The sequence below is a fragment of the Oncorhynchus mykiss genome, chromosome 11 (genome assembly GCF_057628025.1).
Source record: "Oncorhynchus mykiss isolate SJ-2025 chromosome 11, ASM5762802v1, whole genome shotgun sequence".
NCBI lineage: Eukaryota > Metazoa > Chordata > Actinopteri > Salmoniformes > Salmonidae > Oncorhynchus > Oncorhynchus mykiss.
In genome coordinates this window covers 69,152,489-69,167,777 of record NC_143032.1, presented here as the reverse complement: position 1 = coordinate 69,167,777, position 15,289 = coordinate 69,152,489, and the positions used below count along the sequence as shown (strand labels likewise).

General features: G+C 44.7%; 1 protein-coding gene across 1 annotated transcript in view; it reads left to right on the top strand.

Moving 5' to 3' along the window:
* The first annotated feature begins 7,417 nt into the window (after nucleotides 1-7,417).
* Nucleotides 7,418-15,289, top strand: part of LOC110535096 (zinc finger matrin-type protein 4) — a 206,560-nt gene continuing 198,688 nt past the window's right edge. Inside the window, exon 1 of the mRNA XM_036936175.2 lies at nucleotides 7,418-7,614. Coding sequence (XP_036792070.2) covers nucleotides 7,528-7,614 — 87 coding nt within the window. The 5' untranslated portion in view covers nucleotides 7,418-7,527. The remainder of the gene's footprint in view (nucleotides 7,615-15,289) is intronic.

Sequence of the window (15,289 nt, the reverse complement as noted above, 5' to 3'; positions counted from 1 at the left end):
CGAGCATCTTTTCGTGACAAAATATCGCGCTTAAAACGGGAACGTTTTTTATCCAAAAATGAAATAGCGCCCCTAGAGCTCTAACTGGTTAATGCAACCCCTGTGTCAGATTTCAAAAAAACTTTACAGAAAAAGTAAACCATGCAATAATCTGAGTACAGCTTTCAGACAACAAAGCAGCCAAAAAGATATCCGTCATATTGGGTAGTCAACATTAGTCATAAATAGCAATTATAAATATTCACTTACCTTTGATGATCTTCATCAGAATGCACTCCCAAGAATCCCAGTTCCACATTAAATGTTTGATTTAGTTCGATAATGTCCATCATTTATGTCCAAAGAGCTACTTTTGATAGTACGTTTGGTAAACAAATCCAAAGTCATGAAGCGTGTTCCCTAGTTGCAGATGAAATGTCAAAAAGTTCCGTTACTGTCCGTAGAAACATGTCAAACAATGTATGGAATCAATCTTTAGGATGTTTTTAACATACATCTTCAATAACGTTCCAACCGGAGAATTCCATTGTCTTCAGAAGTGCGATGGAACAGAGCTCCCTCTCATGTGAACGCGTATGGTCAGAGCACAGTCAGCTCATGGCAGACCTTACTCATTCCCTTCTCATTCGGTCCCACTTCACAGTAGAATCCTCAAACAAGTTTCTAAAGACGGTTGACATCTAGTGGAAGCCTTAGGAAGTGCAACATAACCAATATCCCACTGTGTATTCAATAGGGGCTGGGTTGAAAATCGAACAACCTCAGATTTCCCACTTCCTGTTTGGATTTCTTCTCAGGGTTGTGCCTGCCATATGAGTTATGTTATAGTCACAGACATCATTCAAACAGTTTTAGAAACTTCAGAGTGTTTTCTATCCAATACTAATAATAATATGCATATATTAGCAACTGGGACTGAGGAGTAGGCAGTTTACTCGGCACCTCTGGGCACCTTTCATCCAAGCTACTCAATACTGCCCCTGCAGCCATAAGAAATTAATCCCTGCACTATTCTGTAGTAGGAGATTGAGTGGACCTGATAATAAAATAAATCATTCATAAATTACATAATGCGGCATAGAAAACTATTGTAAATTGTCATACACTATATTTACAGAAGTTCGGCTATTTCAGCCACACCTGTTGCTGACAGGTGTATAGAATCTAGCACACAGCCATGCAATCTCCATAGACAAACATTGGCAGGAGAATGGCTTAATTGAAGAGCTTAGTGACTTTCAACATGACACCGTCATAGGATGCCACTTTTCCAGCAAGTCAGTTCGTCAAATTTCTACCCTGCTATAATTGTCCCGGTCAACTATAAGTGCTGTTATTGTGAAGTGGAAACGTCTAGGAGCAACAACGGCTCAGCCATGAAGTGACAAGCCATGCAAGCTCACAGAATGGATCGTGTGAATGCTGAAGCGCGTAGCACGTAAAAATTGTCTGTCCTTGGTTGTTAATTTAACTATCGAGTTCCAAGCTGCCTCTGGAAGCACTGTCAACACAAGAACTGCTCTTCGGGAGCTTCTCAATGCAAAGCATTGGCTGGAGTAGTGTAAAGCTTGCCGCCATTGGACTCTGGAGCAGTGGAAATGTGTTCTCTGGAGTGATCACACTTCACCATCTGACTGTCCGATGGAGAAATCTGGGTTTGGCGGATGCCTGGAGAATGCTACCTGCGCCAATTCATAGTGTCAACTGTACAGTTTAGTGGAGGAGGAATAATGGTCTGGGGCTGTCTTTCATGGTTTGAGTGAAGCAAAATCTTATTAACTCTACAATATACAATGACATTCTAGATGATTCTGTGCTTCCAACTTTGTGGCAAGTGGAGAGAAATTGCAATACTGTATGTGCTACTTGATAATCCATACAATTTAAATCAAGAGAACTCTCAAGAAAGGGCTTAACAATAAATCAAACAGGCGGGTGCAAGAGAGTGAGAGTGTCCAGCCATCTTTCATCCGCCTCCCACTAGGTATATCTTTCCTGTGTGGAATATAAATCAGTTGTCCTACATTGATTTAGTAATCTAATGGAAAAGACCCAGAGAGAGGAACTGTGCTGGGAACTGAGACTGGAATCGGGATGTGATTATCCTCGCTGGTCAACACTGGTGAACTGTTGTGCGCTTGGGACAAGCCATCCATATCTGAGAGTCACTGGTCTGAAGGAGACATGGCACACTTCACTATCAGACCTCAGATCCCATCATTCCCTGGCAAAGACAACATCATCTACAGTAGTGTGCATCCCAAATTGCATCCTATTCCCTGTGTAGTGCACTACTTTTGAGCAGAGCCCTACGGGGGATTATTACTATTTGGAATGACATCTTAGTATCTAAAACCCCCTCCGTTGGATATGTATTGTGGAAGGGCTATGAATTTACTTTCACATTCACTCAATCTTCTCATAATGTTGGTGTGTTGATCAATTAAATAACCTACAATATGAGCGTTGGCTGCATCCAGCCAGGAAACACTACCTAAAAACATACCCAGAAGACATACATAAAAGGAGTGAATTTACCTCTGTAGGTAAATGCTTCAAGGTCGAATGCAAAGCGAGCCATTCGCCTATGTATGAGATGTGATGTGATTTTGCCTGAATCCAGGCAGACCTGTACTTGAAGGAATAAGGGCAAAAGTCTCTAAAACCCACTGGCTATATTCCCCTGTTGCTGCATCAGTGGAACTCATATTTCACCTGTCATACACTGCAATTTCTCTCACTGTCAAGCTATTCCCAAAGTCCTGCCTCCACCTTCTCTTTCTCACTCACACTTTTTCTCTCTGTTCTCTCTCTCTTTTAGAGAAGGAGGTGGGGAAGGGAATTTGCGTGCCTCCTGTAATTGAATTATAATGTCACTTTGTTATGGTTATCCTCAAAAATTTATACAGCTGCACCATTGAGAGCATCTTGACTGGCTGCATCACCGCTTGGTATGCAACTGCTTTGTATCCGAACGCAAAGCGCTACAGAGGGTAGTGTGTAAGGCCCAGTACAAAACTGGGGCAGAGATCCCTGCCATCCAGGACCTCTATACCAGGCAGAGCCAGAGGAAGGCCCTAAAACTTGGGACTCCAACCACCAGAGTCAAAGACTGTTCTCTCTGCTACCGCACGGCAAGCGGTACCGATGCACTAAGTCTGGAACCAACATGACCCTGAACAGCTTCTACCCCCAAACCATAATTAGACTAAATAGTTATTTAAATAGTTAACCAATAGCTATCTGCAATGACCATTATTCCACTTACTTTTTTGACTCATTACATACGCTTATTATCTATCCTGTTTACCCTTTTCTATGTAGATATGTATCTCAATTACCTCGTACCCCTGCACATCGCCTCAGTACTGGTACCTTATGTATATCGGCAAGTTATTGTTACTAATTGTGTATTTATTCTGCATGTTATTATTTTTCGATTATTTGTCTTTTTTTCCCTGAAAACAATGGTTTTCCAATAAAATAGAACGCTATTTGTTGGTATGAAGCTGAATATTTTGTTTGACCTGTACTCCCTTCTGATGGCTGCTTGTGCTAAGGCGAGTGTCACAAACAAATATGACCACGGCTGCTTGTGCTGAAGGGAGTGTCACAAACAAATATGACCACGGCTGCTTGTGCTGAAGGGAGTGTCACAAACAAATATGACCACGGCTGCTTGTGCTAAGGCGAGTGTCACAAACAAATATGACCACGGCTGATTGTGCTGAAAGGAGTGTCACAAACAAATATGACCACGGCTGATTGTGCTGAAAGGAGTGTCACAAAGGGAAGGGAAAGGGGATACCTAGTCAGATGCACAACTTACTGCATTCAGCTGAAAGGTGTCTTCCACATCAGAAAGGTACTGCCTTAATCGACATCCTTGTTATCGGTGCCCGGGGAGCAGTTATTGTGGGGGTTAACTGCCTTGCTCAAGGGCAGAACGGCAGATTGGTGCTAAAGGGGATGTCACAAATAAACATGATGTCTGCTCTGATATAATGAGTGTTGGCACTCCCCTGGGATCCAGTATTATTGGTCTAGGTGGAGAAAGAGGATAATATGCACATCCTAAACTTGAGAATATCCGTGCTTGACAAAAAACAACAACCACAGAGATAAAGGAATGAGAGGCCTGCACATAGAATATTGCTGCTCCCCCGTGCTTGATTCCTACACACAAATACACAGTGCCCACAAGGTGTAGGTCCTCCTCTTACACAGAGTCTCTCCTCAACATAAAACAAACAGAATTAATGAAAAAATGGAGGCTAAACTTGTAGAATGTAAACCATCCAAAAACGCCTGGAAAACCAGAGTACACCTTACCATATGAGCTGTATTACTATCCGAGAGAAGCACAGATTCATTATTTTTCATGTAAAACACAGTGTTGGAAGACAGATTTCCTCCCCCATTCTGTCCAGGCAGAGACTTACAGTTGGGATTCTTCCCCCTCCTCTCAGTGTTACAGTGAGTTGGGTGGTAGTGGTTGCTACGGGCTACTGGGCAGGGATTGAGTGATGATGACATTCACTCCTTTGTGTGGCCGCTCATGCAAAAATGGCATAAGCCAAAACAGTGTGTCAGCCACAGAGAGCAACAGGGGATGCAGAGTGACATGGCAGCCTGTGACAACAAAGTGGCCCATTTGAAATGTTCTTGCTGTTGATGTGTGTGTTTATTTTTGTGTTTACCTGACAAAATTCTGCCATACACCCAGCTGCTTCTTCCTCTCTGTAGCTAAGTGCTTCTTAATGATGATCTAGTGGAAATCTCGACTATAACCGGAATTGTATCCCAATGGCCCCATATTCCTTAAAGACATCCTCCAGTGATTATTGAGCTTTTCTGATTGAAAAGCAATATCCCAAGTATCAATACAGTAAAGTACACACACTAAAGGGTAAAGAGATAACTTTTGTTTTTTAGACCCAACTGCAAAATTCAGGGAGTAGGGCATTCAAGGAGTTGGTATGATGTTGACTTTGTGATGTTATTGGCCTCTGCGCTTGCTTGAGGAACAATAGAGGAGCAAAAGAGAACAAAACTAGGAAAGGTCCACTTATGCCATGTCATGAGGATACTTGGACCACTTATTGAGATGTGCCTTTTGTTAAGTAAATCAGGTGTTAAATGAGGTGAAAAGGAGACTGGAATAGGACTTCAAATAGTGTACTACTTTAAACCAGAGCTCTGTAATGCACTATGAAGGGAATAGGGTACCATTTGGGATTTAATCATGGATTCAGGGATCACCTTTGTGGGTTCTGTATTGTAGTTCCTCAAGGAACCCCAAAATGGTTTTATTTCATGAAAGCTAGTGACCACAGCTGTCCCCAATTGTATGACACTTTAACCTTTAAGAACAATATTTATTATGCTAGAGATGCCTCATACAATGTCTGGATGTGAATGTGTTGGTAATCTCTGCACATAAGGAACCTGTCTCAAGTGGACACTGCTCAAACTGGCTTGATTGTGAGAAATGCAGACATTCCCCACTTATTATGAAAAATGTGTACGCTCTCAACCACAGCTGAACCAAACCTTTTATTTCTTGAATAGCCAAAAGTGATATCAATTATAGTAACATGAAAATAAATTGTTCCGTTCATCTTTTATTTCTGACTTTCAGAGGACACCTTTAAGGTTGCAATGCATCCTCTGTAATCGACAGTACATTTATTGTTTTCATATGGGAGGCAGTGGCTTATGGGAATGTGGGAGTGTTCAGTGAAAGAAATGAAGGAAACACCAACATCAGTAGAATGCCACACACATCCATATTTCAGTTAGCTGTAATGTATAATTATGGGAATATATTGTAGTCAATGTGCTAGAGTGTGAACACTCAAAACAGAACATCTGGCCCTGACACACATCTGGCCATCCACAAGAGATGCAGCCTACTCTAGTGCTATTGAGAGCCATCTTGTGATGTGTGTGTGTGTGTGCCACCCATGGTTCCCATTGGAAATATTGCTTGGTATCTTCAGCTGCCTATCTGTACTTTCAGCACATTAATTGAGCTCAATGACATGGCAAGGACATTTCTCCAGTTAAATGAAAGTCCCCTCTGTGACATTGATGTATTGACCTACTTAAAATGATCAGCACTGTCGACATTTGGAAATTAAATCCCCCTTCACTGTAATAAAACCTTCCCCTTTCAGAACACACACAGCACATACACAAGTGCACAAACACACACGCATACACAAACACATGCACACACACACAAACAGACACACACACACAGGGCCCGCTCTAGCCTCTTTGGAGCCCTAAGCGAGATTTGGTTGGGGTCCCCTCCCCCACCTCGCGGGCAAAATATTTTAGTGGCCCCCCTCCTGACAGTGTAGAGAAAAATGTACTTTTCTGCAGTTCTACACATTCTGTCATGGGACAAAGAGAAAATGTTGCAGTTTCAAAGCACATTTTCTGCAGTTCTACACATTGTGCCATAGGGGGAAGCGGAAATGTTGTAGTTTCAAACGTCAGTTTTCTGCAGTTCTACACATTTTGCCACGGGGGCAAAGAGAAAATGTTGCAGTTTCAAAGCAAGTTTTTTGCAGTTATACACATTTTGCCATGGGGTGAAGAGGAAATGTTGCAGTTTTAAGCAAGTTTTCTGCAGTTCTACACATTTTGCCAGGGGGTGAAGAGGAAATGTTGCAGTTTTAAGCAAGTTTTCTGCAGTTCTACACATTTTGCCAGGGGGTGAAGAGGAAATGTTGCAGTTTTATAAAACATTTAATGCAATTCTACTCATTTTGCCATGACCTTATGGCATGTTAATGATATTTGAGTGAGAGTGACTAACAAAATCAATGGAGGTTCTCTGGAGGTCAGGGGCCCTGTGCACATGCTCTGCACGCCTGGTCAGTATTCGTTCATGATTACTACAAGTTTAGACTTACCAATCAAACAATTGTTAGTTGACATGGTTAATTGAGTGACTTTCAGTGACTGACATTACAATAGAACAATTGCTGAATTTGCACCATGTGTATTCTACTATCCTAAGTTGAGACCCCCCTGAGTTTTTGGGGGGTATTAACTCTTATGTCGCTTATGCCTGCAGCTGGCCCTGAACACACACACTTTACATGTCAATTATATAATATGCATACATCTTTACTAAGATTGGTATAGGAAATATAATTTTAACCATACATTATCATGATAGGACCCCATATGAATAAGACTAATTTTTAGCAAACGTAGCTTACAATTTATTTCATACAATTATGCACGCTGCGTATTTGGCATCCTAGGTGACAGGTGCTGTGCGATACCACCTCTAATGGATTGGACCGGTTGATCACTCTAAAATTGGTGGGCTACTGTATCGCTGGAGAAAATCGTGTCGGAGCTCCGCACAGCTAGGCTACTATTGTCAAACGGCCAATGAGGTAAAAGCGGGGCGGAGAACAGTCGACGATTGTACTACGGGCAGTTGCCTACTGCAAACAGCTGTGGAAGCGTCTGCTTTTAACACGCGTTTCGTTGATCTGGTCAATGGATTACACAGTTTCCCTACAAGTGCAACATCAACTGGCTGTCTTCCCGACACACTTGTACCAGGGTTACAGTTTGGAGTTACAGGTAGGCTATATCTCAGACATGCATTAGCCTATACTTCTGTGTGATTTGTTTTCCGTTTTGTTTTACAACGGGTACCAATCTCCATTGACGGAGAAAGAGACTATACAACTCAGACTGTCTAATGCTTTCAGCTCCATCATAAATCGTGTCCGCTGCGCTGCGTGGGATTTCAGCATCCTTTTTGACTTTATGAGCCACGAGAAACAGTGAAATCCTCTCCTCCATCTAGGCTACGTGATGTTGAATTAATGACACGGTGTTTGGAAATACCGGGTAGCCTGATGCGGAGGTCCTCAAGGCTGAAATGCGCGCTTAAATTGCGAATCTCACCGAGGCTTCATAAACACTCCATGTGATTTGATGCAGACTTATTTGAGTTTGAAAATAAAATCAACGGGTCATACTGTTCAGGATGATCATTTTGCGTCTCGCTGTGCTTAGAAAGTGGAATGGCATCAGAGGCCAAACAATTCCTCATATTTTATTAGGCTATCCATCCCATGGCTATTTTACACACACTGACCTTTTTACATCGTTATTTGTTTTTCCACGTGATATGTGTCATTTATGGGATTCCAATAGTACAACCAGTTGGAGCGAGTTGAACTCACCTGTCATTCTACTACTGTAATATCGGCTATCTAGTATTAGATCCATTGACCATATCGTGTGTTTGGTTTTAAATTTGACCACTGTTCAGCACAATGCATGGGATTTCGGAAGTTGGCATGTCTGTACCTTGACTATTCAAGTGTATCCAGTCATTGGATTGTGACTACATTCATTGAGGATTCGTTCCCATGCATCTTCCAATGACATTCTCTTCATGATCTTCTGCACTAATATTAGCCCAAGTGTGAAAACATAGGTGAACATCCCCATGATACTATTTTCGTTTCGTCAAAAAATGACAGCACACCAAATCCTGAATGTAATTGACCTAATGTAGCTAGCTATCTATCTTCCACATGACTGGCAACCATGCTTATGGATATATGCGGCTCTCTGTCTCTGACTGTGGCATTCACCTCCAAACCTAGTTCCTTTTGTTATGTTTTCTTAAACAGGTATTTCCTTTATTGAACAATCGTGACCCCCCCCCCCCCCCCCCCCCATATCCCTTTGCATACCTTTTGAAGTGTGTTCACCAAGTGGTGTCTAGATAAAAAAAATAAAAAAACGTTAATATTATCTTGGCTTTATCCACTTCCCCCAGAGCGCAAGCAGCAACTTCATTGTCTTGTTTGAGAGAACTTTACTCTCCTTCTGTTGCATTGTTTTTTAACTGCTGCGTCTCTCTCTCTCTCTCTCTCTGTGCTGCTGTCCCTCTCTCTCTCTCTCTCTGTGCTGCTGTCTCTCTCTCTCTCTCTCTCTCTCTCTCTGTGCTGCTGTCCCTCTCTCTCTCTCTCTGTGCTGCTGTCTCTCTCTCTCTCTCTCTCTCTCTCTCTTTGCTGCTGCGTCTCTCTCTCTCTCTCTCTCTCTGTGCTGCTGTCTCTCTCTCTCTCTCTCTCTGTGCTGCTGTCTCTCTCTCTCTCTCTCTCTCTCTCTGTGCTGCTGTCTCTCTCTCTCTCTCTCTCTCTCTTTGCTGCTGCGTCTCTCTCTCTCTCTCTCTCTTTGCTGCTGCGTCTCTCTCTCTCTCTCTGTGCTGCTGTCTCTCTCTCTCTCTCTCTCTCTGTGCTGCTGTCTCTCTCTCTCTCTCTCTCTCTGTGCTGCTGTCTCTCTCTCTCTCTCTCTCTGTGCTGCTGTGTCTCTCTCTCTCTCTGTGTGCTGCTGTCTCTCTCTATCTCTCTCTCTCTCTGTGCTGCTGTCTCTCTCTCTCTCTCTCTTTGCTGCTGCGTCTCTCTCTCTCTCTCTCTCTCTCTGTGCTGCTCTCTCTCTCTCTCTCTCTCTGTGCTGCTGTCTCTCTCTCTCTCTCTCTGTGTGTGCTGCTGTGTCTCTCTCTCTCTCTCTCTCTGTGCTGCTGTCTCTCTCTCTCTCTCTCTCTCTCTCTCTCTCTCTCTCTGTGCGGCTGTCTCTCTCTCTCTCTCTCTGTGCTGCTGTGTCTCTCTCTATCTTCTCTCTCTCTCTCTCTCTCTCTCTCTCTCTCTCTGTGCTGCTGCTGTGTCTCTCTCTCTCTCTCTCTGTGCTGCTGCTGTCTCTCTCTCTCTCTCTCTCTCTCTCTCTCTCTCTGTGCTGCTGCTGTCCCTCTCTCTCTCTCTCTCTGTGCTGCTGTCTCTCTCTCTCTCTCTCTCTCTCTCTCTTTGCTGCTGCGTCTCTCTCTCTCTCTCTCTGTGCTGCTGTCTCTCTCTCTCTCTCTCTCTCTGTGCTGCTGTCTCTCTCTCTCTCTCTCTGTGCTGCTGTGTCTCTCTCTCTCTCTCTGTGCTGCTGTCTCTCTCTCTCTCTCTCTCTCTGTGCTGCTGTCTCTCTCTCTCTCTCTCTCTCTCTCTTTGCTGCTGCGTCTCTCTCTCTCTCTCTCTCTTTGCTGCTGCGTCTCTCTCTCTCTCTCTGTGCTGCTGTCTCTCTCTCTCTCTCTCTCTCTGTGCTGCTGTCTCTCTCCCTCTCTCTCTCTCTCTCTGTGCTGCTGTCTCTCTCTCTCTCTCTGTGCTGCTGTGTCTCTCTCTCTCTCTGTGTGCTGCTGTCTCTCTCTATCTCTCTCTCTCTCTGTGCTGCTGTCTCTCTCTCTCTCTCTCTTTGCTGCTGCGTCTCTCTCTCTCTCTCTCTCTCTCTGTGCTGCTCTCTCTCTCTCTCTCTCTGTGCTGCTGTCTCTCTCTCTCTCTCTCTGTGTGTGCTGCTGTGTCTCTCTCTCTCTCTCTCTCTGTGCTGCTGTCTCTCTCTCTCTCTCTCTCTCTCTCTCTCTCTGTGCGGCTGTCTCTCTCTCTCTCTCTCTGTGCTGCTGTGTCTCTCTCTATCTTCTCTCTCTCTCTCTCTCTCTCTCTCTCTCTCTCTCTCTCTCTCTCTCTCTCTCTCTCTGTGCTGCTGCTGTGTCTCTCTCTCTCTCTCTCTGTGCTGCTGCTGTCTCTCTCTCTCTCTCTCTCTCTGTGCTGCTGCTGTCTCTCTCTCTCTCTCTCTGTGCTGCTGTCTCTCTCTCTCTCTGTGCTGCTGTCCCTCTCTCTCTCTCTGTGTGCTGCTGTCTCTCTCTCTCTCTCTCTCTCTCTCTCTCTCTCTGTGTGCTGCTGTGTCTCTCTCTCTCTGTGTGCTGCTGTCTCTCTCTCTCTCTCTCTGTGCTGCTGTCTCTCTCTCTCTTTCTCTCTCTCTCTCTCTCTTTCTCTCTCTCTGCTGCTGTGTCTCTCTCTGCTGCTGTCTCTCTCTCTCTCTCTCTCTCTCTCTGCTGCTGTGTGTGTCTCTCTCTCTCTCTCTCACTGTGTGTTGCTCTCTCTCTCTCTCTCTCTCTCTCTCTGTGCTGCTGTGTCTCTCTCGCTCTCTCTGTGTGTGCTGCTGTGTCTCTCTCTCTCTCTGTGCTGCTGTGTGTCTCTCTCTCTCTGTGCTGCTGTGTCTCTCTCTCTCTCGCTCTCTGTGCTGCTGTGTCTCTCTCTCTCTGTGCTTCTGTCTCTCTCTCTCTCTCTGTGCTTCTGTCTCTCTCTCTCTTTCTCTCTCTCTCTCTCTCTCTGTGCTGCTGTGTCTCTCTCTCTCTCTCTCTGTGCTGTCTCTCTCTCTGCTGTGTCTCTCTCTCTCGCTGTGCTGTGTCTCTCTCTCTCTGTGCTGTGTCTCTCTCTCTCTCTCTCTCTCCCCCTCTCTCTCTCTGTGCTGTTTCTCTCTCTCTCACTCTCTCTGTGCTGTCACCCTCTCTCTCTCTCTCTCTCTCTCTCTCTCTGTGCTGCTGTGTCTCTCTCTCTCTGTGCTGCTGTGTCTCTCTCTCTCTCTCTGTGCTGCTGTGTCTCTCTCTCTCTCTCTGTGCTGCTGTGTCTCTCTCTCTCTCTCTGTGCTGCCGTGTGTCTCTCTCTGTGCTGCTGTCTCTCTCTCTCTCTCTCTCTGTGCTGCTGTGTCTGTCTCTCTCTCTCTCTATCTCTCTGTGCTGTCTCTCTCTCTGTGCTCTCTCTCTCTCTGTGCTGTCTCTCTCTCTGTGCTCTCTGTCTGTGCTGTCTCTCTCTGCTGTCTCTCTCTCTCTCTGTGCTTCTGTGTCTCTCTCTCTCTCTCTCTCTCTCTGTGCTGCTGTGTCTCTCTCTCTCTCTCTCTCTCTCTCTGTGTGCTGCTGTGTCTCTCTCTCTCTCTCTCTCTCTCTCTGTGCTGTCTCTCTCTCTCTGTGCTCTCTCTCTCTCTCTGTGCTGTCTCTCTCTGCTGTGTCTCTCTCTCTCGCTGTGCTGTGTCTCTCTCTCTCTGTGCTGTCTCTCTCTCTCTCTCTCCCCCTCTCTCTCTCTGTGCTGTTTCTCTCTCTCTCCCTCTCTCTCTGTGCTGTCACCCTCTCTCTCTCTCTCTCTCTGTGCTGCTGTGTCTCTCTCTCTCTCTCTCTCTGTGCTGCTGTGTCTCTCTCTCTCTCTCTCTCTCTGTGCTGCTGTGTCTCTCTCTCTCTCTCTCTCTCTCTCTCTGTGCTGTCTCTCTCTCTGTGCTCTCTCTCTCTCTCTGCTGCTGTGTCTCTCTCTTTGTGCTCTCTCTCTCTCTCTCTGTGCTGCTCTCTCTCTCTCGCTCTCTCTCTCTCTCTCTCTCTCTCTGTGCTGCTGTGTCTCTCTCTCTCTCTCTCTCTGTGCTGTCTCTCTCTCTCTCTGTGCTCTCTCTCTCTCTCTGTGCTGTCTCTCTCTCTGTGCTCTCTCTCTCTCTCTGCTGCTGTGTCTCTCTCTTTGTGCTCTCTCTCTCTCTCTCTCTCTCTGTGCTGCTCTCTCTCTCGCTCTCTCTCTCTCTCTCTCTCTCTCTGTGCTGCTCTCTCTCAATTCAATTCAAGGGCTTTATTGGCATGGGAAACATGTGTTAACATTGCCAAAGCAAGTGAGGTAGATAATATATAAAGTGAATATATAAAGTGAAATAAACAATACAAATTAACAGTAAACATTACACATACAGAAGTTTCAAAACAATAAAGACATTACACATGTCATATTATATATATATATATATATAGTGTTTTAACAACTCTCTCTCTCTCTCTCTCTCTGTGCTGCTGTCTCTCTCTCTCTCCCTCTCTGTGCTGCTGTCTCTCTCTCTCTCTCCCTCTCTGTGCTGCTGTCTCTCTCTCTCTCTCTGTGCTGCTGTGTCTCTCTCTCGTTTTCTATTTGTTTATGAAATACTATATTTTAATAGGGTTTTCTAAAAGGATCAGAGATACAGAAAAACAGAGCCCGTTGGTAACTTTTAAACTGATACATTTGCTTCTGGTATCTGGTCTCTTTTTGGTCTGGTCTCTTTTTTCTGGTCTCTTTTTGTAGTGCACGTACTGCACTCTGAGCGGCATGCAACAGCACCCATATCACCCTAGAATCCCGTGGTAGCATTTTTCTGCTTTACCAAATGAGGAGAGTTACAAACTACACACCAGTCAGTTACACTTAAACTACATATTTTTTATTAAGAGCTTTGCAATTACCCTTTTTGACTTTCAATGAGGCTCTATCTCTAATGAACTGCCAACACCAGAGTCCAAAGTAATACATTCTAATGACAAGTATCTCACATAAGCATATTATGCAAATAAAACATCTTAATTATCTATGTTACCCAACTAATTCTGATTCATCTGCCACAATCCTCTTAGCTGAGGCAGAAAAACGATTCTGATGTTATATCTTTATAACTGGCCAAGGTTAGAATTATTAGGGTCCTGGGCACACCCTCAAACCCATAACAAATCATGGCACTCCCGTTAGCCTTACAATATTTGAACTATACAGAAGACAAATATAATGCATTGCTCCTGCCTACAGTGTGTGGGCACCCTGAAGTGTCCACACACTCCAGTTTGAATCACACATTGGGTGTTGCCAAAAAGTAGTCCACTAAATAGTAATTCAAGTGTAATTTGGGATGCATCCTGTGACATGGTATACAGTTAAAACTCCTCCACTGGTCAATGTATGTGTTATGGTGCATCTGGAGTTTTAATCATGCTTGCCTGACAGTTCCCATCACTGCTGTTCTTCAACTCTTTCTCAGCTCTTTCTTTCTCCAGTCCGCTTGATTCAAAGTCGGTTGCTGCTATCACTGTCTCTCTGAGGAGAGGCTCACTGTTCCTCTGAGGAGAGGATCACTGCCTCTCTGAGGAGAGGCTCACTGTCTCTCTGAGGAGAGGCTCACTGTTCCTCTGAGGAGAGGATCACTGCCTCTCTGAGGAGAGGCTCACTGTCTCTCTGAGGAGAGGCTCACTGTTCCTCTGAGGAGAGGATCACTGCCTCTCTGAGGAGAGGCTCACTGTCTCTCTGAGGAGAGGCTCACTGTCTCTCTGAGGAGAGGCTCACTGCCTCTCTGAGGAGAGGCTCACTGCCTCTCTGAGGAGAGGCTCACTGCCTCTCTGAGGAGAGGCTCACTGTCTCTCTGAGGAGAGGCTCACTGTCTCTCTGAGGAGAGGCTCACTGTCTCTCTGAGGAGAGGCTCACTGTTCATCTGAGGAGAGGATCACTGCCTCTCTGAGGAGAGGCTCACTGTCTCTCTGAGGAGAGGCTCACTGTTCCTCTGAGGAGAGGATCACTGCCTCTCTGAGGAGAGGCTCACTGTCTCTCTGAGGAGAGGCTCACTGTTCATCTGAGGAGAGGATCACTGCCTCTCTGAGGAGAGGCTCACTGCCTCTCTGAGGAGAGGCTCACTGTCTCTCTGAGGAGAGGCTCACTGTCTCTCTGAGGAGAGGCTCACTGTCTCTCTGAGGAGAGGCTCACTGTCTCTCTGAGGAGAGGCTCACTGTCTCTCTGAGGAGAGGCTCAATGTACTGAACCACAAGGTGGCTCCGTCCGAGCACTATCAACTCCTTTGTTTTTCATTATCTTAAGACAATGTTCTCTGTTGCTACATGCCTAGTGTCAGTGACAGATGAAATACACCTCCTCGGGCCTATATGCTACTTACACATGCATTTTCAAAAGTTTTGTGAATGTGAGTCATCCAGAATATGAGGTATATTTGTGGTATTTTTGAACATCTTGGAGGACTTACTTAATACTCATGCATTTCACATTAATATGCACATTCATACTAATACACATACAAGCTTTCGAACTTCAGGTGATGATGATGTCCCCTCTCGACCTCTCTATATTTGTTCAGTCTCCCTATTTCATATCGTTTCTATTTTGGAAAAGGCTTGAAGTGGTAAAAATCGTGTGATCTCTCTCTACCGTCAGTCATTTGTGAGGTCTAAAAATGTAATGAAATAAAGTGCTTTGAAGCTCTGCTTCAGTGTCATCAATAAGTGGTTGTTTTTGTTTAAGTACAAATGTCCCTCCCTTTTTAGTTGGTTATTCAAAATCCTCCTTTCAGTCTGTGTATTTCACTGCTGTCTTCAAGATGTGTAAAAAAATAAATAAATAATGCAGCCAAGTGTAACACAGGAGGTCAAAGTGCATTGAATTGAAGAAGATGAATGTGTCATGAGATACTCCCCGAAGTACTCTTAGATTGCAGTGGTGTATAAAAGAAATAACAATAAAAGTGATATTGTTAGCAGGCTAATTATACTGTATCACACCTGAGAGAGAGGGGGGAGAAAGAAAGCGAGATTGTCCTTGTATTCCATGTTAACACCTCCAAATCACCCTGTCCTCTGCCCCTTGGTGGTACC